General features: G+C 38.5%; 1 protein-coding gene across 6 annotated transcripts in view; it reads right to left on the bottom strand.

Annotated features, from left to right (window-relative positions):
- The window catches only part of LOC114243796 (uncharacterized), a 70,143-nt gene that overhangs the window by 30,209 nt on the left and 12,780 nt on the right, over positions 1-27,154 (bottom strand). For 4 of the 6 annotated variants that reach the window (XM_028175411.2, XM_028175409.2, XM_028175410.2 and 1 more), the window contains exons 2-9: positions 13,299-13,448; positions 11,585-11,681; positions 11,453-11,508; positions 10,400-10,654; positions 8,868-9,035; positions 4,360-4,506; positions 998-1,743; positions 504-714 (exon numbers count right to left, since the gene is read on the bottom strand). In XM_028175411.2, the coding sequence (XP_028031212.2) occupies positions 504-714; positions 998-1,743; positions 4,360-4,506; positions 8,868-9,035; positions 10,400-10,654; positions 11,453-11,508; positions 11,585-11,681; positions 13,299-13,448 (1,830 nt within the window). The remainder of the gene's footprint in view (positions 1-503; positions 715-997; positions 1,744-4,359; positions 4,507-8,867; positions 9,036-10,399; positions 10,655-11,452; positions 11,509-11,584; positions 11,682-13,298; positions 13,449-27,154) is intronic. The other 2 variants (XM_028175412.2, XM_089739205.1) reach the window with 1 other exon arrangement.

Here is a 27,154-nt window from a genome sequence, read left to right as displayed (position 1 = left end):
TTTAATAGACAGATATTGTAATTGGTAAAAAATAAAAAACAAATGTTGCAAAGATGATTAATATTAAAAATATCACGTGTTAAACCTTTAAAACGCTCTCCTGTAAAATTAGTAAGTTTTGAGATTATACAGTTTTAATGCGAGAAGACGATTTGCGCTGACGGCCTCAATTTGAGATCTAAATTACGAACGTTTTAATTTCTATGACTTTACCAACTTTACTTTCCTAACCCATAAATCCTTTCTTTGGGTAAGTTCCTTGAAACTTTATACCGTTTCTCATAAAAATAAAAATAAATTTCAATTACTAAATATATCTACAGTGCGACATCAAAAAAACAAATATTCTAGGTGTATTTATAGCTAAAATTTTATTTGATCCTTAGTGACGATTAGTGACGAGTGATCATTAGTAATAACACGTCACACTACACATTCTCATCTATAATGGAAGAGAGAAGATGATTTGAGATTCGAATTTTAGAATACATCGAATAACTTACTTTTCTAACTTCAACAGCAGATTTATCGAGTTTCTCCTGTAGCTTGTCGATCTCAGAGTGAGCTGTGTCTAGAGAAGCTTGCAGCTTGTCTTGTTGGAGTTGTGCTTTGCCAAGTGTAGCTTGAGTACGTTCAAGTTCTTCTCTTGCTTTGTCTAGTTCTGCTATAGCCTTATCTCTTTCTGAATGGAGACGGCTGATCGAAGACTGGAGGCTATAAAGTTTTCAAACCTTATTAGTAATTAAGACACAATCATGCTAGCTACTCTTTTAATATAGTCGCACGAACATTCCAGTGCACAATTTGTTGGGATTACTTTATGTTATTTAATATTTATGGTTTACGGCAAATTATGGTATCGTCGAATATAAAGGCACTATTTAAACATAGCTAAAACAAATTATGTGTAATTAATTCGGTCAGGTTTTGATTTAACGTTTAATTAATAATTGAATACTAAGGTCATTGTAATTAGAAGTGATACCAAAGAACTTACCGGTCGTATTCTTCTTTCAGGCTATCTTGTTCAGTTTGTGCATTTTCCAACTTCGCCTTTAAACGGTACACTTCGCCCTGCGATTTTTCCAATTTGTCTTGCAAGCCACTAGCCTCAGATCTGGCTCTTTCAGCATCAGCCTGAGTCACTCTCAATTCGGCCAGAGTACGTCTCAATTCTGCTGATGTTTTATCAGCTTTTTCCTGCATCCGATCAAGTTCTTGAGAAGTAGATAGGGTACTTCTTCCGAAAGTTGTCTGAGACCTTTCCAATTCATGTTTGAGTCTTTCGTTTTCCAGTTCGAGCCTTGCCAGACGTTGCTTAGCAGCTTCCCAGTCCGCACCAGAACGTCCCACTTCGCTTGCAGCTTTATCTAACTCAGCTTTAGATTTGCCAAGTTCAGATTGTGAGCTTTCCAGCTTAGCTTCAAGTCTATCTTTTTCCGCCTGAGCTCTTTCTAGTCTTGCGCCGAGCTTTTCTACTTCGCTCTCTAACGCGTGCAGTTTCATTTTATATTCCGCTATTTCTCTTTCGTGGAGTTCTCTCTCTTCGTTCTTCTCATGTTCGGCTCTGTCTCTCTGCTCTCTGAGTTGTTGAATTTGTTTTTCTTTGTCTCCTATAACTTCTTCGAGGGAAGATAGTGCTCCTTCGGAAGAACAGTGGTGCGCTTGCATTGCATTCAATCTAGCTCTGGCCATGTCAACTTGGTTATCTTTTTCCTTCAGTAGATCTTCTAGATTCTCAATCTGCAATTTAATTATTTAATAACTATATGTTCTGTTTGTAATAACTTTAATAACCAAACACTGAAATAATAGTTGAGTAAAAATCATATCAAGCATAAAAACAATAAATAAAGAAAACCAAAATAATAAATACATACCTTAAAAAAAAATAACTAGCGTACATCACAATAAATCGATCTACCACAAGCCGATTCAATTAACAAGATAGAAATAGAATTGAAAACAAAATCCCGGGTAGGACGAGACTACAAAAGGAATATAAATGACTTACAAGATAAAGGTAATTAGGTTGGTTGTAAATGAAACAGGTTATCTTTGGAAGGTGCGTATATATATCTACCCAAAATTTATGTTTCATTTTAAGCTGGACCTTTTGGGGCACGTATCCAGGAAGATTTCATTAATTTACGCAGTGGACATGTGCATTGAATAATTAATAACTCGTAGCCCTTGGGGAAATGGATCTTTGTATTTCAGTTCTAAAGTAGACCCAGTGGGATCTTCCGAATTTTGGAATTATGAGAAAAACATAAAAAAATTATCAATATTTCAAAATCAACGGCTTTAGTAGTTGTCCAGTAAGCCCTTTTTTTTACCGAGATCCCGAATACGTAAATGTTTTTAACAAATGAACAAAAAAAATCTCAGATCAATAATCGAAATCTGGCGCATGGCATAATAAGAGCACAGCGGCCATTTGGCCAACGTTGGTCGTATAACTTAATAGGGTAACTTTAGGATTCATTCAACTATTTATCTGGTCTGCCCTATAATGTTGGTGAGCCCGGTATTGGCACTACTAAATACCATCAAATATACTAGCAACATCCCAGTATTTTTATGTCGGTTGATCTTCAGGATAAATAATGTAACAAGAGTTTCCGATTTCGGTGTATTTCCTATTTGACCCTGCCATTCAATTCTATTCTTATTGGTTGAATACAAGGCCTTCTGTCTTTAAGGTAAGGTTGACCTCATCTGGATTGTTAAACTTAAAAATAAACGAAACTACAATATCGATTCGATAAATCATGTTGAACCAGCGAGATTAGGACAAGTGAAATCTTAGACGCTGATTTGTTCTACGTTTGTTTTGAGCTCATTTGGTTTGATAAGTTTTTTGCTCATTGAGGATACTAGTTTCTATTTGATACAATAATGCAATTTAGTGTAAAAATGTGCATTTTCTGTGCGCAACACGCTATCTTAATGCTTTTATGTGACTATTGCTGATATGTGATACGTCATCATTGACGCTGGAAGCTATATTGCATTTTAGTTCTTAACTAATGTAGTTTTTAGAGAACTTATTTGTTTAAAATTGTTTGTAATTAGTTCCAAACAAAATTTGTTTTCATATGATATTTATTGAGATGAATCAGTCGGGATATTAATTGGGCTTTGAGGGTGCCATCGGAATTATTAAGAACATCTCTATTTGAATTTGAAACATTCCAAATTTAAACGAATTATGTTTGCTAAATTACTACTATTCGTGATTATTTATATCGAAATAAAACTTGGGTAAAGTTGTATTGGGAAATATATTATATATTACAAAATAAATGCAGTGAGAAATAAGTAGATATATTACATAAAAAAAGCTACTGTTACATATATATACACAAAACAAATTTCAAGTCTTACGTTATCTTTACTAGTTCTAAAACAATTATAATTTTTTTTACTTTCAAATGCATCGAAGATATTGAAATTGAAATCCGCATTGCTCACGCCTATTATAAAATCTTTGAGTATTAAAATTCATTTTCCGTTTTTAACTATGTCGTTATATTTGGTCCACTGTATTTTTATTGCTTAGACGAGTGAATCATTATCGAAATCCATTGTCATTACCAATGTTAATGTCGCCACACCCACCTGAAGTCATGAGTTCTATGTTTCAATTCTATAATATAATGGCTGCTACGTGTGTTCCTATTTTACCTGATACAGCTGAAGTAATCCCATTTATATTTTTTGTTTCAACTAAGAGGACTTATTCAAATACATCCAACGGATTAGCTGAGAATATTTTAGGGTTTTGTATAAAACTAATCTCAGCTAAATTGAATCAGTGAATTTATAGTAAACACTTGTACAGAAACAAGGCACCTATGAGTGTTTAGCTTCACATTATAAAGAGAACGCGCTATTTTGTACATTGAAGTCAATGGTCAATAGTACCACAGAAGTTTCATACTAATGTTTGTCTAGTAGAATAAAAAAATACGCAACAGAATCTCAACCTAAAAAAAAACTTTATCATAAATCAGTTGGATTTTAAAAAATATAATTTAAAATCAATCAGTCTTTTGATTTTAGTATTATCAAAATCAGTCAACTACCTTTTGCACAGCTTAAATTATTTCTGGTGGACACTGTAAGTATGGAACGACATGCTATAATGCTCTTTCGCATCTCCCTCGCAACTTCTCCGTCGGGCGGAAGTCGTAACATCCATTTGACTTAATGTATGAAAGAGACGAATATACATCTAAGAGGTTCTATTAAAACAGAATGTCCGTCGCGAATGAGTTCAACAAATTTAGCACTATTCCTTGCTTACTCAAAGATTTCATAAAGGTTTCAAGCAGCGCGATTCCTGTAACAAACCTTTCGTTGGAGCACGTTGATCTTTCGGTCCTTGATTTCGGAATGGTCTCTCAGTTCGGCCAGCTCATGAGCCGCAGCCAGAGTCGCGGCGGTTTTCTTCTCGACCATTCTACTCTTCTCATCCAGTCTTGCTTTCAATTCTTCCACCTAATGGATAAGATTTATGGATCGATACGTTTCCCAAAATTTGGACATGATTTAATTTCGATTATTTCAATTTTGTATTCAGAATGCCAATTTTGCACAAAATTTCATCCCAAATATCCATCACACGTTCTCTTTTACCCAAAAAAATAATATTACAAGAAAAAATCCTGATACATTTAAATATTATCCGAATGTAAGTATCTTTGAACGATTTGATTAGCTTACTCCAACAGTGACCCATTGGATCGCAAGAAACAATGGTAGCAATGAGGTGTTTTGAAGAAATAAATAAATTTTTCAATTTTCTTCACGATGATGATGAAGATAACTTTATTTGTATGTAGACTATCCCTACGTTCACATTTCATCTACCTGTTCGCTGGTAGCTTGGGGCTATTTCAGATTCGCGTGGACGGGTAGGTGAGCTCACGGGCTCAACCTGAGAGAATTTGCTAACACTAGCCCTAGCAAGAGCTAGTGCTTCGCAGAATCTACCACCGGATCGGAATCGCGACCCACTGAGAAGTTCCGGGAAGAACGTTCACATATAACGCTGCAAGCACGCTGTTCACCCTGTTTCTTCCAACTCCTAAAACCGTCACTAGAGAGCGCTGTAATACGCAAATCCGTTGTCATGATACCCTTGTCATAAGTGACACTGCATCCGTAGATTATTGATTTTTTACTTTAATATACAAGTTTTTTCTAATCCAAGTTTATTTTAATAATCATCCCTCGGAAAGTCGAACATGGTCCTTCGAGCCGGATAAGAAAACAACTAATGATAAACAACAATTTTAAGTGCAAAGAATGTTACAAACCGTAATTAACACAAAACTATTTCGTTGCTAAGTACTAGTGAATGTGAAGAATGGGCCCGGACAGTTATATTAAAAAACCGATATTCAAAATAAGATATTTAAGGCAAAGATTAATTTCAAAAAGTCACCTGCGTCTAGAATAACAAGGGAATATATCGAAACGAGATTGCAATTATTGGAACAACACTGGTTAGTTTGAAGAAAATCACCAGAATGTTATATTGGGATGCGAAAATAACGAATATAGCTATTAAACAAAAGGTACAATAACAAACGTTACATCGCGAACAGCATTCTGGCCAGGCTGGTGGGCAAAAGGGCTTTATCTTCAGAGTCATCCAACGGTGTTAAACAAATACTCGATACGACAAATGATTGCTTGCACGCTTTATCTAACCTTGGTATACCTGTATCGACATGGGACATCCTGATTATATATCTCATCACAATAAAATTGGATAATGAATCCCAGAAACAATGGGAACAAAAACTAAGCGAACAGGCTGATCGATTGCCTACACTAAGCGAGTTCCAATCATTCCTGGAATCAAGATATCGAGCACTCGAGTTTTTAGAACCAAACCAAAGAAGAGAGTTTAGAGGCAAAGATGCAGCGGATAAACCGAAGGTGTTCAGCGTGACGACGTCTGTATCCTGCCCATTCTGTTCGGGACATCACTTGCTTGATCAATGCAAGAAATTTGTACAAGAAGCCATCGGGAATCGCCGGGACTTCATCCAGAAGAGAAAACTGTGTTTCAATTGCTTCGGAGCTAACCATTCGGTAACACAGTGCAAACGACGCACGGCTTGTCGGTGCTGTGGCCAACGTCATCACTCGCTGCTGCACCAGGAAGGCGGCACTCACAATCCGACCCTGGCGGGTCCTAGTCAGCCCACTAATCAACAGCGGGAGCCAGCACAAGAACCGCAGGCAGCGGATCACGTGGAGCGTGTTGTCAGCCATTTTTCTAACAGTGAAATGAGATCAAGTAGTCAAGTAATGTTAGCTAGCGCATTAGTTTATGTATCCAACAAGGGTATGTATCACACACTTAGGGCATTGTTGGATCAGGGCTCTCAAGCCTCGTTTATTAGTGAACACGCAGTTCAACTTTTGCAGCTTTGAAGGTTGCCAGTTCTAAGTACCATATCTGGTTTAGGAGGAGAAAAATCTAGTATTTCAGTAAAACATATGGTTCAATTTAAAGTACAGTCCACATATAACTCTTTTAGCTATCCCGTTCAAGCCTATGTTTTAAACTGCCTAACATCCACTCTTCCTTCACAGCAAATTCAATTTCAGGATTGGCCGGTATTGTTGCAATTGCAGATGGCTGATCCAGGATATGGTACACCAAGCAATATAGATCTTCTACTGGGCGCTGATGTGTATGGTCAGGTTTTGTCAGAAGGCATATTGAGAAATCCACCTGGAACCTTGACAGCTCAAAATACACAGCTGGGATGGATCCTGTCGGGACGAGTTTAAGTTAGTGGGGATACTCCTTACATTATTAGCGCACATACCCATGACAACTCAATCAATGATTTGCTGCGTCAGTTCTGGGAGATTGAAACTGACTAGCATCATCCACTTTTATCCAAGGAAGAAGTATCCTGTGAAAGATACTTTGAATCCACTACAACTAGGGACAGTTTGGGTCGTTATGTTGTAGGTCTTCCTTTTCGCGACAACAATCCACTTGCTCAAGAAGAAACTTGAAAATAATCCATTCTTGAAGCAAGAATAATCCAAGGTAATAAATGTAGCCACCTGGCTATGAATCATATAGAAGTAATTAATGACAAACAAGAAGCTGCTAAGCCAGGATGCGTTTATCTACCTCATCATGCAGTTGGTTGTTCGCGAGGACAAAAGTACAACGAAGGTCGGCGTTGTTTTCGACGCTTCGTGTAAGGGTACCAGCGGCAAGTCATTGAACAATGATTTATTGGTAGGTCCAAGGCTTCAACCAGAGTTACGACACATAATTATGAAATGGCGTACTTATCCTATATGTTTCGCAGCGGACATAGTTAAGATGTATCGAATGGTCAAGGTCGTACCAGAGCATACTGACTTCCAGATAATGTCACAAGGGTACTATCAAATGTAAGAAATCTAAAATTGTAAGACCAGTCTCCAAACTTTGCATTTTGCCTATCGCTTTTTAACATTACTTACCTGAATAACTGTAGATATTTCATGTAATGTATGTAACTTAAATGTATCTTTGGATGCATCAGCTATTAAGTATTTTGTTATTGTTTAGTTGTAAGTAAGTACGAACTGTTTAAAAGCAACCCTTGACTGAACTTTGTCGTTATTATGGTTTCTTTAATGTGTAAGTTTATATTTAGTTCATGTTGAGCAGTTCTTTATTGATTACTATTAGGTTAAAATGTTACGGTTTCATGGAGATGTTAATTGTACATGTAAAATTTGATGGCCTCATTGTTGGCTATGAACTTTTGTAGTTCATGGTGGGCGGAATGTTCACCCTGTTTCTTCCAACTCCTAAAACCGTCACTAGAGAGCGCTGTAATACGCAAATCCGTTGTCATGATACCCTTGTCATAAGTGACACTGCATCCGTAGATTATTGATTTTTTACTTTAATATACAAGTTTTTTCTAATCCAAGTTTATTTTAATAATCATCCCTCGGAAAGTCGAACACACGCGTATGTACAATTATTCTTAACCCACAGACACAGCCCGCTAAGTTTCTCGCCGCATCTTCTCAGTGGGTCGCGTTTCCGATCCGGTGGTAGATTCTGCGAAGCACTGCTCTTGCTGGGGTCAGTGTTAGCAACACTCCGGTTGCTCACCTACACGTCAAGGAGAAGCTGAAATAGCCTCTCAAGGCTATCAGCATAGGTAGGGGAAAAAAACAGTTTTTTTTTTGTATTTTCGAAAATTTATCTTATTTCTTATTCTTTATCGTGGCATAGTAGGTTTTTGATTTGGCTTATGCAATTAGCATCTGATACTTTAACTAAGCTGCTTGCGAATTTATTTTTAATAATTTCACCATTCAAATTTTATGTAGTTAGTTCCCTTATATATTTTTTCTCCAAGTAACGTTTTGTTAGATATTTTAAATTTCACAATAACAGACTCTCAAAACGTAATTGTGCCATAAAAACAGGATTAAATATATTCCATTATCGACGGTTACAACAAATTTAAATTGATCCAGTGACTGGCGTCGTTGACAAAGTACTGACTCAGAGTAAAGGTTCTTCCGTGACAGGCTAACGCTAAACCTAAGACCGCCCTTTCATCTGCTTCGTCAGCGCTTTGGTTTATTCCTAAGCTCGTTTATGGTGTAGTTATGCGACTCTGTTACTGTCGCCACTCATTGGTTTCATGTATATACTCCATTAGAGCTAACAGACTTAATGAACAATTATTAGGTACAGATTTGCTTAGAAAATAGAATGGCACCGACCCGTTAATAAATACATGATAAAATCGCATGTAAAATTAAGAACTTAAGATCGATTTTCGAAGTTAACAATTTCGATTACTCACGTCTGTCTGAAGCATACTATAGTGCTCCTCTTTAGCACATAGCGATTCCTTGAGAACCGCAATATGGCGCTGGTAATCCTGATGCTGTTCCTCCAGAGCCTTCATCTTCGCGGCCATCGCCAGGATCTCCTGGTCCCGTCTCTGTATCTCCAACCGGAATTCGTCCAGCTGCGTAATATTCCATCCGTCCCAAAGTCGATGTAAAAATTGAATAAAATCCAAACATGATTAGTAGAACGAAGATTTAAATCAAAAACCACCACGTTCCTCAAAAAACATTTATAGAAAAAAAAAAAAAACTATCTACTTAGGCAACAGTGATGGCGGAAATGATTCTGATGTAACCCAAAAACTACTTGATTATATTGAAATCGATAATACATTATCACACACACATGTTAGTAGTTTTAATGTGTTTAGTAACGATATTTGAACCACGTAAGCTTGTGTCAATATTCTATAGTATATATTTAGATTACAACGAAATGTTTCCAGCACTATGATTGAACACACGACATATATATATATATATATATATATATAATATTAACAGTGCCGAGGAAGACATTCCGATAATAGCTAACGAGACTATCGTTAATATAAATTCGACATGCTAACATTTCAGTCCAATGTAAGCGTCGTTATATATAAAAAACAACCCATCGTCAATATACTAATGGACATTTTAGTTATATTAAATAATAGCTGGAAAACTTTCAACACTATAAACTAGTTAAATATTAGTTAGCTTCGTTGAGCAACAAGAAAGTTTCCCAGTATCGCACGCACTAACGTAGGATGATCCGATAGAACACATGTTGGAGAATGCACGGGCGCATACGTTGTGATACATTTATCTATCGTTACTGTGAGACAGACTGATGGGCGTGTGACTGCTAAATGGAGAGGTCGGGTCGTGATGAGATCTACTCTAGATGTAGATGACGTATGACGCGGCACCAAGCCGCCGCCGGTATGAGGTGATCAACACCGAAAGCAGCGACATGATCAATAAATCATAAAGCGATCATGGAAATCGTAATGCACTCGGCCAGTTCGGTATATGACCTCAAGCTGCGACAGTCTTTGTCAGTCTATCTTATATACTCAAGTTCCGCGTCTACCGCTCTCGATCTCACACGTCTCACGTATCGTACAGATTACATCTAATTCTAAAACGTTATCTCTCTCTCTTTCTTTCTCTCTAAAGCCCTAATTAACAAAAATAGTTCTTTGACATCTTTCAAATATATAATACGTCTCTAGATTTAATAAAAATATGTAGCTTTAACAACGAACAAGTTCACATAAAAATATAAGGATCCAACACAGTCGGCGACTTCGGCTAAGTTCGGACTTAAAGCGATAAATTGACACGGTAGAGGTCGATCGACGAGGCGGAGTCACAGAGTGGTGGCGCTAGAGTAGGGCGGCGCGCGGGGCGGGGGCCGCAGCGCCGGCCGCAGCCTCGCCGGCGGCGCGCTGGTGCGCCCGTCCTTCATCACCCGCACGTCGTTCAGCAGAAAACTTACTTGTCTCTTGAAGGGAGGGTCGGCCTTATCGTATAGCGAGGCGTGGGAGGAGGGCGGCGGCGGCGACACGAGCGCGGCCAGCTCGCTCTCGAGCAACGCGACCTGCCGCTCGAGGGTCGCGATGCGCGCTTCCTTGGTCTCGAGCACGGCGGTGAGCGTGGCGCCCGCGCTGCCCCCCGGCAGGCCCGCCGCGGCCAGCGCGCGCTCCAGCTGGGCCTGCAGCGCCCGCAGCGTGTCCGCCGTCGCCTTGAGCTCCTGCCAGCACGCGAGACGGTCAGCCGCCGCCGCCGCCCGCGGCTGTCTACGGTACGCGTCCCGCCGCGCCTCGCTGGGGCTGCGCGACCACCACGAGAGCCCGCAGCCCCACAGCGAGGCGGCCACAAAACAATTTTGTTCTCTAAGCTATGAATGCTCGACATGATCTCCAATGATTTAATTAAATCGAGACAGACATCCTCTAAGTTTCGTGTGACGGGGACAAAATGAGCTGCTAAACATGCAATGTCGTGATTTATCGTGTTCGTGTCGATATTGTAAAACTTCCTTCGTGTACGGGCGGAATCTGAGAAATCGGTTCGATATGTGGATTGTTGTTGGAGCAGGGGTTGCGGTGGGAGTGGACGTCGTGTCGTGGCTGGTTGGAGCTGAGAAAGTAAACGGAGCGGTGCTCGGGATACAAGTGAAGATAGAAGAGGCGATAGTTCGCGACGGTGACAAGCGAGAGTTGAGTGTAGGCGATATTTAGGGTCCGTCACGGAACACGTGTCGCGACACTAAGAGACATCGGCTTAGGAAATGAATGAAAGTAAACTAAATACGGCTAACAGACACAGTGACGATGATGAAGGTATCACAAAATAAAACGCCCACGTTACAATGCTGAATATACATATCATACACACATACATAAATACGTATAGGGAAGCGATGACGTGCATTTTAATACGACTCCATTCAGAAGCTCATAAACATAGTGAAATTTCTAATGGAACATTTGAAAGCATTAGAAATTTTACTATGGGTACATGCGATAATAAGCAAATCAATATTCACCTGCTTCTGGGCCATCGCCTGCATCTGTTGGAACATCTGACGTTCTTCCTCCTTACCTGAAATGTATACGAATTGTAGTTACGTCGTTTGGATTCGGGAATGAAGTTTGAAAAAAATTACCAAAAAGCATACCCATGCCTTTGTTCTGGAGCATTTCGAGTAGTTTTTTGATGCTCTCGTCTCTCGCTTGCAGCGTTTGCTTCTGTGTTTCGATTCGCAGTTCCAATTCCTACAGAAAATGAAACAGTTTTGACAGATCAATCGCTCCCTATATTAATAAACTTACCTAATGTATCCTAAACACCTACAGTCTTATGTTCTAGTGCACTTTTCAGACGTTCTTTAGCTCCAAATTACACTCTGTATAGTCTTAAATTTAGAGGAAGAGGTAATAAGAAAAAATGGTTGGATTGCGTGAAAGACGATATGTGTAAGAGGGGAGTGAGCGAAGAAATTACTGGTGGTATTATTGGTGGTAGGACCTCTTGTGAATCCGCGCGGGTAGGTACCAGCTTTTGAAGTTGTCGTGGCCTAAGGGATAAGACGTCCGGTGCACTCGTGTTGAGCGATGCACCGGTGTTCGAATCTCAGGCGGGTACCAATTTTTCTAATGAAATACGTACTCGACAAATGTTCACAATTGACTTCCACGGTGAAGGAATAACATCGTGTAATAAAAATCAAACCTGCAAAATTATAATTTGCGTAATTACTGGTGGTAGGATCTCTTGTGAGTCCGCACGGGTAGGTACCACCACCCTGCCTATTTCTGCCGTGAAGCAGTAATGCGTTTCGGTTTAAAAGGTGGGGCAGCCGTTGTAACTGTACTTGAGACCTTGGAACTTACATTTCAGGGTGGGTGGCGCATTTAAGTTATAGATGTCTATGGGCTCAAAATAATGACGGAACCACCGACAAGAAGATGATTGTAGAATGACATTCTTCTATCCGTAAGACAGGAATGCAAGTCTCATTCGGAATAGTTACAGACCGGACAGTTGTAGCAATTTGAAATTGTAGCGGTATATATCATGGAATTCAAAAAAAACATGAATCACACTATGGAAATTCTCATGATAGGATTGCATTAGCGGCATTCCCACGATGCCTTATTTTTAATACGCTTTTTTTAGCTTCAGACGTATGTATGTTAGTATGTAACGGAATCTTTGAACATGATTTTGACCCCCTTCAAAACGTCGGATTAACTCGAAATTTGGTATACTTATTAAGGACCGATGAAAATTCAATTTAAAAAAAATAATTGAAAACATTGAAATTCAACTAAAAAATTAAAAATAAATAATAGTTTAATAAAACTAACAAAATACGCTTTTATAGAAAATCCAACTAAAAAATAGAAAATAAATTTGAATTAAAAATAGTGTAAGAAAAAAATATTTTATTGTAAAAAAGCGTAGGGTGCTTTTCAGGATATTATACCTATACAGGATAAAATACCTACTCATATCTGTTCATAAAATATTTATAACTACTTATACCATGCACCCCACGCTCTTTTTACAATAAAATCATTTTTTCTTACACTATTTTCAATTCAAATTTATTGCAATTTATTTTCTATTTTTCAGTTGGATTTTCTATAAAAGCGTATTTTGTTAGTTTTTTTAAACTATTATTTACTTTATAATTGTTAACTGCTATAGCTATCTATTGTGGGTAGGCCTCCCACAAGGTGGGCCGACGACCTATTTAGGTTCGCGGGGATCCGCTGGATGCTGGCAGCGCAGGACCGGTCTTTGTGGCGAGGCTTGGGGGAGGCCTATGTCCAGCAGTGGACGTCCATGGGCTGATAGAATAGAATAGAAAGAAATAGCTATCTTACTTTGATAGTGTCTCTTAATATCGCTATCTCCCTCTGCAGGTGTTCGTTCTCAGCGTACAGTGCCTCCAGCTGTTGTTGGAGTTCAGGAGCTGGCTGCCTTATCCTCATCCTCAGCTCTTCTTCCAGCTGACGTACCAGCATCGCTTGTTTCTGTAATAGAACAATCATTGAGCCGAGGACCGGTGAAGGGGGAAGTGTGCCACTCGTTTGCCCTTTGAATGTATCAGCACTTGATCAAGGCTTGCCGCGAGTATAGTGTGAGCCAGTTCGAAGCGTGGATTGGTCAATAAAATTGGTGTAGAATTATATCACCCTTTTTACTATGCGATTATGGGACTCGGTAGAGATTTGCCGGTTTTCAATTTTCACAAACATTTTATCGAATGTTGAAAGGCTTATTTGGTTAAAGCGACATCTCGCAATTGTTTACAGGAGAGCCATTTAATGTTTAAAATTTGCAAAAAATAAACCACAACAAAATTACTTTTTCAGCTTTTTAAATGGAGTAAGCTTTAATGAAGTTCAATTTAAAAAATCGAACTGTTGATGCTAATACCAAATAAAACGCACCTTTAATTACAAAGATAAATGTCGCGTATTAACCAAATACCATTTCACCTCTCGTTATGATCGCCAACTGACATGTGCTGATGGTACCCCAACGCGGGTAGTCACCATTCAGCCGCAAAGCAATACGTTCCAGCTCGAAAGCTGCGACAGCGGTTGTAAAACTGTTCCTACTGGTGGTAAGACCTCTTGTGAGTCCGCGCGGTTAGGTACCACCACCCTGTTTATTTCTGCCGTGAAGCAGTAATGCGTTTCGGTTTGAAGGGTGGGGCAGCCGTTGTAACTATACTTGATACCTTAGAACTTATATCTCAAGGTGGGTGGCGCATTTACGTCGTAGATGTCTATGGGCTCCAGTAACCACTTAACCGCAGGTGAGCTGTGAGCTCGTTCACCCATCTAGCAATAAAATAAATAAAAAAAAGATGTACATGGCCTTATCTAGTTTGCGCTGAACAAGAAGAGCTTTTTTTTATTTCCTACCTATGCTGATAGCCTTGAGAGGTTATATCAGCGTTACCCTAGCGTGTAGGTGAGCTATCGGGGCTCAAATCGGAGGTGCTGCTAGCACTGGCTCTAGCAGTGCTTCACAGAATCTACCATCGGATCGGAAACGCGACCCACTGAGAAGATCCGGCGAGAAAATCAGTGGACTGTGTCTGTGGGTTAGTGTACTCGCCAAGCACTTCGTCGCAAGCGACGGGTTCGACGAGAACGATGATCTGTGCATGGGGTATCTAAAAGCACCGTTAGTGGATTCGAAATGACGTGTTTTGGGCGACGTCGACTGATTACCATTCGGTCATCGGGAACGGGAATGATCATCCATAAATTCTGTTCCTACGTATATAAATAATACTGTACAGATTAATACGTGCATTCGTAATCCACGACGTACCCTCACTAATCTGGATCCACAATAAAACGAAGGACAAACGGGTTATAAACTAAAGATAAAATATGGTCTGTATCATTCGATTTCGTGTATAAATTCTTTGGGCTGTAACAAATTTTTACGAGGCAACGCTATCGATATAAAACTCGTGACACTCTCTATCTTTCACGCAATAGGGCTGCTACGTAAAAGTAGTATGTTGTATTCGGTATAACATAAATATCTAAATCAATGTTTAAATAAAATGTGAAAATCGATATTGATATTTTTTTTTTGTTCGCGATTTTTTTAAAGAGCGCGTGTACGGGTAAGTGCGCACTTTATATTATATGCGGATGTATTTTATATCGAAGTAATTCATTTTTCAGTCATTATTTCATTTGTATCATATGAACATCAATCATTTACTATAAGCTTATCAATAAACCATTGGAATTGTTGTCACTATCACATCAGATATTTGTCTGGACAATCCGTACAGGGCGTACCTACATAATAATATATACATCATCATTATCATCATCTCAGCCTGTCTACTGTCCACTGCTGAACATAGGCCGCTCCAACTGATGTCCAGTGCGTCCGGTCCGTTGCCATCTGCATAATATGTACATGCTGTGGATTTTTTATGTATGTTTTTTGTAGATGAATAATTCTTAAATAAGTGATAAGAATACATTTAAGCTAAATAAGAGCTTTAGATTCGAGATTCAAGAAATAATTAATTTGCTTTTGTTTCTATAAACGAAATTTAATAATATTATTTATTTGAATACCGGGCATAAGGGCTAGTTCTATTTATCATAGTTCATAGCACATGCTGCTAAGGTGGGTTTCATTACACGATATTTTACCTTCTTCACTATATACGTAAGTACGTATTTCCGTAGCAAAATTTGAGGCTTCGCGCTGATTTAAGCATGAGCAATTACTTTATAGATACAATTATCCAACAAAAAATAATACGGTTTTTAACTCTATAAATAAATAAAAAAATTTAAAACCTACTCTACGACAGCCCTAGTAAAGCTAAGGTCTTTTTAGTATTCGACTTTCGTACGCGAGTCGGATTTCATTCGTCCACATACCCTCATCTTTGTATGTGTTATTTATCATGCGATGCTAGTACTGAAAGAGACGCCAAAAGAAGAAACTTAAAAATCCCTGTGGCACGTTGCAATGGATACACGGAGATATAGTAGTAGGGTAAATTAAGTAGGGTTGTCGTAAAACTCGTGCCAAATCCCTCTGCTGCATAATAAGAGGAGATGCAGCGTCAATCTCTGTTAAGGGCAAGAGAGAAAGAATTTTGTACTGTTTACATGGTCCATGTGTGGTTTTTTTTCACCGTCCTAAGCTTATAGCCTTGTGAGGCTATGTCAGCGTAACCTAACTTACTAGTTACTACTTACTAGTTAACTTACTAGTGAACTCATCTACTGATCATCTACTGAACTCATCTACTGATGAGTTCACGGGGCTCGAAACTGACGACGTTTCTAACACTAGCCCTAGCAAGAGCAGTGCTTTGCAGAATCTAGCACCGGATCGGAAATACGACCCACTGAGAAGATGTAATATCAAGTAGAGCTGCGTTTAGTCGTGTGTAAGTAGTTGAGTACTTGTACAAGTTCGCTACACCCTCGTAAAAACCTCTTTATTCATTACGTCATCAATGACAACAATAGTACCCGAACTACACCTGTGTGCTTAGTGCGAGTTTTATAACGTTCTCGTAAAAACTTGAATTTGTATGCAGTTGGAACAGCGCCCCTAGCAGCAAACTTACGCAAACGTTCCAACTCCATACAAATTTGAATTAACGTTTACGCTATCGAGAACGTTAAAAAACTCTCACTAAGCACATTGAACGCGCCGCATCGTTTCCACACGGAAAGGCACGTCCGTTGTTGCTACAATAGCATAAATATTTGTGTAGGACTAGAATGTAGCTAATAACAGGCCGGCGGCTGTATGGGAATCCGTTTGGTCGTCAGCACCGGGCTTCGGGGTGTTTGTGTGTGCGTAAGCGGCAGCGGGAGCGCTTATAGATTTATTATTTTGGTTTTTTTTTTGGTCTCACGAGTACCTTGTTGAAGTGATAGCTTTTTATAGGAGGGTAAACAATTTCGTTACGTAACGCATTACGGCGCCAGTAGACTGGCGTAAGAGAAAGAGAAGCTAGATAGATCTGGCTTCTCTTTCTCTCACGCATACGGCAGCGGTACCGAGAACGTATGTAACTCCTAACTATTTATACGTACTAGTGGTCCCCCGGTAGTCGAAAATCGACTATAATTAATTGAAATTATAACTTTGTACACTATTATGATTCTATTGCAAAGACTATTATTATACTTCTATAATCATAGATTTGGCTAAGATTACACTTCAGACAAATATTAATAAAGACAAACAATATTTATTCTATTCTCAATTTGACCACAGATTATAAACAATAAATGTCAAATACATGGTAGTGTGTGTAATGTTTTCCTTTATTGATTTAATGTATTTTTTATGCATAATTAAAAAAAAATAACATTCTGCAATCTCTATACTACTACTATTACACTATACTATTACTATTACAATTTTCTATACATTATCATATTAATATACATAGAATTTAAGTAATACCCTAAGCTTTTTTCAAGTTAAACAATTTCAACATTAAATACTTCAACTTAGATTAGTTTCAGTTATCACTTCTGTCAGCCGTCCAAATATTTGTCATAGATAAGCAAGCAACAAAGCACTCAACAAAAATGTTTACGGGCGTCGGCCACTAGATGGTTTCACTTCGATTAGTTTCTCTTTGCTCCTGTAGATGGCAGTAACATTAACTATACTATATTTTATTTTTGATGAAGGATTTTGTAAATTTTCAAAAACCACAAATTGATAAAATTTAATCAATTCGTCTTTATCAAATAAATACTTGTATGGTTTATTATTTTTGTTATTTTCTGTGTTTAGTTATACAATAATTAAATGCTTTAACTTTAACAATATATAAGTTTAGGGGCATCCGCTACAAGATGTCGCTAGTTTTTATACAAAAAAAAATTGTCTTAAAGTATCGTAGTTTCAGGGCCCTGTTTATTATAACGATAGTCATATATTTGACAGATGGCTGAATCTCCCTAACGACATTTTAATGATAAGCTTGCATATTATTATATACAAGTTCCGAAAAACATTCGGACCGTCATCGTCAGTCTGTTGAGCAATTTCATCCGCTCGATGAAAGATCTTCCCTTTGTTAATCCTCCTAAATTATTTTAAGTGTGTTTAAGTCCAGTTGATAGTTTATTTTTAGATGGGTGGACGAGCTCACAGCCCACCTGGTGTTAAGTGGTTACTGGAGCCCATAAACATCTACAACGTAAATGCGTCGCACACTTGAGATATAAGTTTTAAGGTCTCAAGTATAGTTACAACGGCTGCCTCACCCTTCGAGCCGAAACGCATTACTGCTTCACGGCAGAAATAGGCAGGGTGGTGGTACCTACTCGCGCGGACTCACAAGAGATCCTACCACCAGTCTCATTTAAGTCTCGTTTAATTTTAATTTTTTGTATGAAATTTTAACGAATTTATTAAATTTGGATTTTTCTTTGAGTATAACTAAAAGTCTATGGTGTTGTTTATGAAAAAAGAAAAATGATTAATTCAGAACGATATTTATACTCACCATGTAAAGTTATAATATTATATTTCCTTCAATTTTCGCGTGTCATAGACATAAAAACAAAAAACTTGAAAATATTCGAAACGCCAAACAAATAAAAAGGCGCGAAATTAAATCGTAAAAGTAGCATTAATTATTTATTTTAGATTTTCGATTCGCCTTTCGATTCACACTAAGGCCGCAGTTCGTACGACCCTTCCGAGTTTCCGTCGGCCCATTTTCCCCCATAATTCGAACGCAATCGATAATTTCAAGGCTCACACACTCGTTTTGTTATAAAACATTAACGGGCTCATGTTACGACTTCTATTACGGTATGTTAATTAAGAAAAAAAAAAAACATCACACTCTTCTCAAATATATTTCTCTGAAACTTAAGTGTGCCTAAGTACAGTCGATACGACCTCATTACGGATCCTCCCGATCCATTAACGGTGCTTTTAGGCACCTCAAGCACCGGTCACCGTCCTCGCCAAACCCGTCGCTTGCGACGAAGGGCTCGACGAGTAAATTAATCCATATACACAGCCCACTGAGTTTCTCGCCGGATCTTCTCGGTGGGTCGTGTTTCCGAGCCGGTGGTAGATTCTGCGAAGCACTGCTCTTGCTAGGGCTAGTGTCAGCAACGTTGTCAAGTCACCAACGCATTTTTTCAGTGGCCTGACTATAACAATCCCCATTTGTTTTCAATTTTTTTTCAACTTACAAACCAAGCCTTCAACTATTAAAAGGCAGTGAAAATAGCTCTCATAGTTTATTCTAACTCGATTGCTATAAATCCAATACCTAGAAGTACGGTATTTCGAAAATGAAAATTAAATGAAGCGAAAGTTTTTCACGTTCCATAAAAACGAGAAAATATTTATAGAGCAACGTGAAATGTTACGAATTCAATTTTATATCGGTGTTTTAGAGATTAAGCCTTTGACCCCGCGTTTATTGACCTCCGAGATAGGCTACGAGCCAATAAAAACTATAATTAGATTTGCAAATGAATATATTGTTTTTTTTAAAGTGTATTTTTCACATTCAATTTACTTCAAAAAACGTTTCTCTGTATATACTTAATGATGATTATACATAGCATTTTCCATTTGCTTCCTTGATAAGGTGGTTATTGACACTATCGTTTTATTTTTTTATTGCTTAAATCTGTGGACGAGCTCACATCCCACCTGGTGTTAAGTGGATACTGGAGCTCATAGACATCTACAACGTAAACGCGCCACCCACCGTGAAAGTGGGTCCTAAGGTTTCAGTATAGTTACAACGGCTGCCCCGCTCTTCAAACCGAAACGCATCACTGCTTCACAGCAGAAATAGGCAGGGTGGTGGTACCTACCCGCGCGGACTCATAAGAGATCCTACCACCAGGACCTATCTTTATCTATGCTTTAAATAACCTATATCCAGATTCAATTAATTACGGGTCTAGGTTTATTTAATCTTATCTTAGATCCCCGAGACTCATAACGCAGGAGAAAAAATTAGCTTTGAAGCGTACAATGAGGAATGCGCATAATTATTCTACAATTATCTTAAAATCACTATTGTCTTACAAATTAAACCGTAACAATACAGAACCTAACGTGACTATTTGCTACGTAATTTCAAATCACAGTTCATTAAATATGTAGCGCCTCCCTCCTACGACTAGGAGGGGTGCCGACCCCCTCCCTCCTCGTAGTACAACCAAAACGAGCTTACTACGTCAACTTTTCACGTACAATTTAAGCATATATGAAGTCGTCGTGGCCTAAAGGATAAGACGTCTAGCGCATTCGTGTTGAGCGATGCACCGGTGTTCGAATCCCGCAGGCGGGTACCAATTTTTCTAATAAACTACGTACTCAACAAATGTTCACGATTGACTTCCACGGTGAAGGAATAACATCGTGTAATAAAAATCAAACCCGCGTAATTATGATTTGCGTAATTACTGGTGGTAGGATCTCTTGTGAGTCCGCGCGGGTAGGTACCACCACCCCGTCTATTTCTGCCGTGAAACAGTAATGCGTTTCGGTTTGAAGGGCGGGGCAGCCGTCGTAACTATACTTCAGACCTTAGAACTTATATCTCAGGGTGGGTGGCGATTTAAGTGATAGATGTCTATGGGCTCCAGTAACCACTTAACGCCAGGTGGGCTGTGAGTTCGTCCTCCCTTCTGAGCAATAAAAAATATAAATAAAATAAACAGTAGTATATACTAGACGGAACTATTTTTACTGTAGACTGTCTCTATGCTTCCAGTAAAAGTAATAATAATAATAATAATAATAAATATTTACTAACAATCACGCCACGTTAACTGGTCCCGTGATAAGTTCGTAAAGAACTTGTGTTACAGGTACCAGATAACGGAAATAAATGTAAGATTTTTATTATACACATACATATATTTAATATACATCCATAACCCTGGAAAAGACATTTATATTTATCATACAAATATCTTTCCTTGGCGGGATTCGAACCCGCGACCCCCTTGTGTAGTGACCATGTCACTTACCACTACACCAGACGGCCGTAAAGTAGTTTGTTATTAAAGAGTTGTGAGGAATTTCTCATTCAGTGTTATTGTTATAAAATACCGGGTTATCGGAAGGCTACCTGTATTTCAATGAATAAGCATTGGTACGTACGTGCCTGCGTGAATCGAAACACGGCTGGATCGCACCGCAGCCAAACATTTTAAACACAAAAAAAACGATTTAATACTGTTACGCCGGTAAGAGTAACGCCATCTATCGCCGAACAGTAGCACAAATATACAAGGATCTAGTAGCACCCAGAATGCTCGAGAATTACAACGCCATCTATTGTGAGATAGCGGAAACTACTGCTCGAGATGTGTGGAATATTCTCGATAATTCTAGGGACGAGGTATCGGCTATAAAAGCGTTGTAGAGATGGCACGCAGTCAGTCAGTAATCGGAACTACTCGAAGCGAAACAGCGAACGGATCACCTGAAGCGAAGCGGAAGTGTTTTAAAGTGTTTTAAGTGTTGAATACAGTTTTTAAGTTGTACTTTGGTGAAATTTTATTTATCCCGAACCCAGCGTGTATGTAACAATTCAAAACTTTTTTTTTATTGCTTATGTGGTTGGACGTACAAAGCCACTGCTTGAAGAACTATAAAGAACTGGAACAGGGTTAATTACGGCTCTTACTAACTCGAACAATTTAAAATTAATAGCTTTCATACACGACCATTTTAGTGCCGAGTCAATAAATAAAAAAAATCATCAATTATTCTAATTCTTACAAACTAACTCGTATACAGAATTAACGTTTTGAGATTTCACGATTAAATACATTATACACATACTTAATTACAGGGGTTATTACTTTTACCGTTTTATTATTATCTATATATTAATACGTGAAGCAAAAACTTTGTATCCCTTTTTACGAAAATTGCGCGGACGGAGGAGTATGAAATTTTTCACACTTATAGAAAATATAGAGAAGAAGTGCACAACGCTATTTTTTTTTTAAATAATGCACTTAAGATACATTAAATCAATAAAGAAAACATTACACACACTACATACCATGTATTTGACGCACACACGCATGCATACTATTTATTGTCAAACTTTTGTTCTTGGCGTCTGTAGTCGAAATTCGACTATAATTAATTGTAATTGTAAGTTTGTACACTATTATGATTGTATTTTATACTTCTATAATCACAAATTTCGCCAAGACTACACTATAAAAAATATTAACAAAGGCAAACAATATTTAATCTATTCTCAATTTGAACATTATTATTATTGCTTTTGTTTTAGTTCGAGATTGTAGTTATTATTTTTATTTAATTCTAGTATAAATGAAATGTTAACGCAGTGTAACGAAGTGTAATATGGATCCAAAATCTGAATTAAATGAAATAAATAAATAAATTACTACATTTTTACTCTCTCTGCGAACTCTACTGCGCACAACTGATGAGATTAAAGCAAGAAGTTGAGAGAAAGCGGCCGGAATTAATCAACAGAAGGGGTGTGGTTTTTCATCATGATAACGCTAGACCTCGCACATCTTAGCCACTCAGCAAAAATTAAGAGAGCTTGGCTGGGAGTTGTTAATGCGTCCGGCGTATAGTCCTGATCTTGCAATTTCAGATTTCCACCTGTTTCGGTCTCTTCAGAATTCTTTAGGCAGTATGAGGTTAACATCACGAGAGAGCTGTCAAAACCAATTGTCGCGGTACTTTAGTTAAATGTAAATAAACTATATTAAAAAATCGGTATTAAAAAATTTGTAAGTAAAGTAAAAATAAATAGAAATTTTTTAATGAAAAATTAAAAAAATTCGGTAGGCAGCGGCTTGGCTCTGCCCTTGGCATTGCTGAAGTCCATGGGCGACGGTAACCACTCACCATCAGGTGGGCCGTACACTCGTCTGCCTACAAAGGCAATAATAAAAAAAAAAGGCTGTGAATTTTCTTAAAAAATGCGAAGAAACTTTTTCCCCAACCTATTATAATGAGTTCCCAGTATTTCGGCGTGTGTCAAAGGTTTTTTTTTTACGTGTGCTGGAATCCGTGCGGCTAGACATCACCACCCTGCCCATTTCTGCCGTGAAGCTGTAACGCGTTTCGGTTTGAAGCATGAGGTAGTCTTAGAACTTAAAATTCATGTCTCAAGATAAATGACGGCATTGATGAGGTTGATAACTAAGAGCTCCGGCGACCGCTTAACACCAGATTGACCGTGAGCTCGTGCACAAAATATTAGCAATAAAAAAAAAAACGGAAGCGTCATATTAGTTTTTTTTCTGTTTCCGCTGTAAACGAAACGTCGTTGTGGTCTAAAGGATAAGACGTCCGGTGCATTCGAATGTAGCGATGCACCGGTGTTCGAATCCCGCAGGCGGGTACCAATTTTTCTAATGAAATACGTACTCAACAAATGTTCACGATTGACTTCCACGGTGAAGGAATAACATCGTGTAATAAAAATGAAACCCGCAAAATTATAATTTGCGTAATCACTGGTGGTAGGACCTCCTGAGAGTCCGCACGGGCAGAAATAGGCAGGGCGGTGGTACCTACCCGTGCGGACTCACAAGAGGTCCTACCACCAGTAAAAACATGATGCTCAATAAAAACGGTGCCGACTTTCGGTTGTACAACGCCATTAGTACGAACTGTTACGATGCCCTCGGGTGCTTTCATCATCACCTTTCCCGAATAGCTTGAGCACTCATGATCCTTTATTACAGAGCAATCCCTTCTCTCCCAGTCAGTCCGATTCCCATATCACCGCGCGACACGGCTGCCGTCATTTATCTATACTTCTATACTAATATTATAAAGCTGGAGAGTTTGTTTGTTTGAACGCGCTAATCTCAGGAACTACTGGTCCGATTTGAAAAATTATTTCAGTTTCAGATTGTCCATTTATTGAGGAAGGCTATAGGCTATATAACATCACGCTAAGGGCCAACAGGACCAAGCGGAGCACCAATAAAGAAAGTTTAAAAATCTGGGTATTTTTCCTTTTTGAGAGCTTACGCTATACCTATGTAGATATACGACAAAGTAACTATTCCACGCGGACGAAGTCGCGGGCAAAAGCTAGTTAATATATAAAAGTATTTTTTAAAAAGATCCTCTCTCAATTACGTAAAAACAGAACGCAGCCGAATCCGAGTTTAATTTCTCCAATAAAATCTCTGTTCCCAGTAATTCCCTAACAGGAGTGCGAGGGCGGATAAATTTTAAATTACGTAAAATGACAGCTGATTATATCTCCCCGCCCCCTCTGGCGTGGTGGGTGGAGCTCAGACTCCCGTTCCTTGGAGTTGAGTGAATGCCGTATCGATTTTACGTTCGCCGTATTTTAACTTGACTAAAAACGAGTGGACTTTACGTTAACGGTGGCATTGTAGCAGCAACGAGACGAGGCCTTCACATCGACATGACAATGTCAATGACACTGACTAATGACCAACCTTATAGGCACAGCCCGCTGAGTTTCTCGCCGGATCTTCTCAGTGGGTTGCGATTGCGGTGGTAGATTGTGTGAAGCACTGCTCTTGCTAGGGCTAGTGTTAGCAAATTCTCTTTGGTTGAGCCCGTGAGTTCACCTACCCGTTAATGAGGCCTTCACATCAATCGCCCCTTGACAACGTTAATAACACTGACCAATCTTATAGACACAGCCCGTTGAGTTTCTCGCCGGATCTTTTCAGTGGGTCGTGTTTCCGATCCGGTGGTAGATTCTGCGAAGCGCTGCTCTTGCTAGGGCTAGTGTTAGCAAATTCTCTTAGTTTGATTCCGCGAGTTCACCTAACCGTTAATGAGGCCTTTACATCGATCGCCCATGACAATGTTAATGACACTGACCAATTTTATAGGCACAGCCTGCTGAGATTCTAGTCGCATCTTCTCAGTGGATTGCGATTCCGGTGGTAGATTCTGCGAAGCACCGCTCTTGCTAGGGCTAGTGTTAGCAAAGTCTCTTAGGTTGAGCCCGTGAGCTCATCTACCCGTTCGGGCGTAGCTGAAATAACCGTTTAGGCTACCGGCGAATAGTAAATAATAAAAATGATAATAAAAGTTAATCAATGTTTCATGTGTTCTTTTTTTTTAATGTAATTGATTATGACTAGAATTTATTTTTATTTGTGTATGCATGAGTTTATAACGTCTCATTAGTCGCTTACGCTTTTCGCTTACGGTTATCGTAAAGAATCCACTTTTCATCACGTCATGTCACAATTCGATCCGATATTCCTTCATTTCTGTATCGATTCAACAAGGCAACACAGGTTTCAACACGCGTTTCTTTCTACAGATCAGTCAAATCATGAGGCACCCATATTCATATTTTTTTATTGTATTGATTTGACGCAAATTAGTCATTATTATTAGTGAGGTAACGTTAAACCATGCCGCTAATTCCTGGGTGGTTTGACTCGGATCGGCTTCCACTATCTCTTTCAATTAATTGTTATTCACATGCGTGGGCGGTCTTCCACGTGGTTCGTTCTTCAAATCAAAATTACCATCACGAAAGCGTTTAAATCAAAATCGTACGGTGCGTTAATTAGCAGTCCCCTCTCCAAACATAACATTGGTATTGCGAGCTGCTTCTGCAGCGTTAGTTCCGCGTCGGAACTCGTATTCAAAAATCACTCGAATTTTCGAAGTATCCATCTTTCTTGTCTAAGCTGAATAAAAAAACAACTGAAAGTCGATAATCGAATGTTGCGCATTTTTTAAAAGAAGAACCTCATAGGTACCAATTGAAAAAGTTTCACTCAAAAATCTCAAACCATGAAAGTTCTATGTCAATTCGAAGTATCTATTACAATAAAACAGCAGTTTCATACTTTTACTGCTATTATTAGTAGACGTATTCTATTAATATATACTCGTAATACCAAAGATAAGTCATCGATTAACTTCAGTACATTTTACGTAACAATTTCCACTATCTTCATATCATCGGTTTTCGTAGAGATTAGCGTTTGACATTTTGACTCGAGTCCTATAATGGACACGAAATGACAATGCGAGATTAAGCTACAAAAGTAGTTTTAACTATGTTAGACATTCTCGTCGATTACGAAGAGTTCGACGTGCGAACCAGGCCATAGACACAGCCCAATGATTCTTCGTCGGATAATCTCAGTGGGTCGCAATTCCGCTTCGATTGTAGATTCAGCGAAGCACTGCTCTTGTTAGGGCTACTGTCAGAAAATCCTCCTAGGTTGAGACCGTGAGCTCACTTACCAGTCCCAACGTAGCTGGAATAGCTGCTCAGACTACCACCGATTAGATAGAGAAAAAATTGTCAAACACTTTTTCGTCAATTATTAATGAAAAAACACGTGTAATTAAATTACGTGCCATACACGATATCATAATAAAAAAAATGACATGAATCAATTTCGATACAGTCACAGAATTTATTTTCGTATGGCGCTAAAGGTTTAATTTTAAACACATAATTTAATTTGGTGTTCACTCCACGCCCGGTACGTTGACCCCGCTCGCCGCTAGATGTCGCGATTAAACTATTTCATTGATCCGCTCGCTTTAGGGAACCGGATGTGCACGAATTTTCTGTTCAGTTGTTTTATCTGGCGTTTGTCAAGTTATTAAAATGTATTTTATAACAAAAATAGAAAAATATCTAAGTTATCTTATGATTTATTGGTCTGTTTATCAATAGATCAATCCATGTAAATTTTTTGGTAAATAACTATGGCGCCAAATAGTGTAATCAAAAAAATTTGAAAAACGAATCTATTTTCGAAATATACCAAAATCAAATAAACCAAAATTAAATTTAAACTTAATACATAAAATAGATTTATATCTTGAGGTAACATGGTTTATTTTCGATCACTAGAAAGTGAACTTATGTCATTTTACTAGTTTTGTAAAATTTATTTAGCATGAATTTAGAATAGACATTTGATGGAGTTATGCTTGGACGGGATAATACCATACTTTGATATATATTTGGATCAGTAATTCTATTATGGAGCTATGTCTGAACGGGGTTATGCCGTAGTTGCTATCTATTTGTAACTGTAAATTTAATGGCGGTGCGTTTCTTTCGTACCGTATATATTTTGTGTTCGTGGTCTCGAGACATATTTTCTGTCAGTGGCTCTCAACCTTTTTTTTTGTCGCGACACATTTATGGCGATTTCAAAATTTTGAGACCTTGTCT

Source organism: Bombyx mandarina, chromosome 28 (genome assembly GCF_030267445.1).
Source record: "Bombyx mandarina strain Sakado chromosome 28, ASM3026744v2".
NCBI classification, from domain to species: domain Eukaryota; kingdom Metazoa; phylum Arthropoda; class Insecta; order Lepidoptera; family Bombycidae; genus Bombyx; species Bombyx mandarina.
Note: the sequence above shows the minus strand (reverse complement) of the source record. Positions and strands in the feature narration are given on the sequence as shown.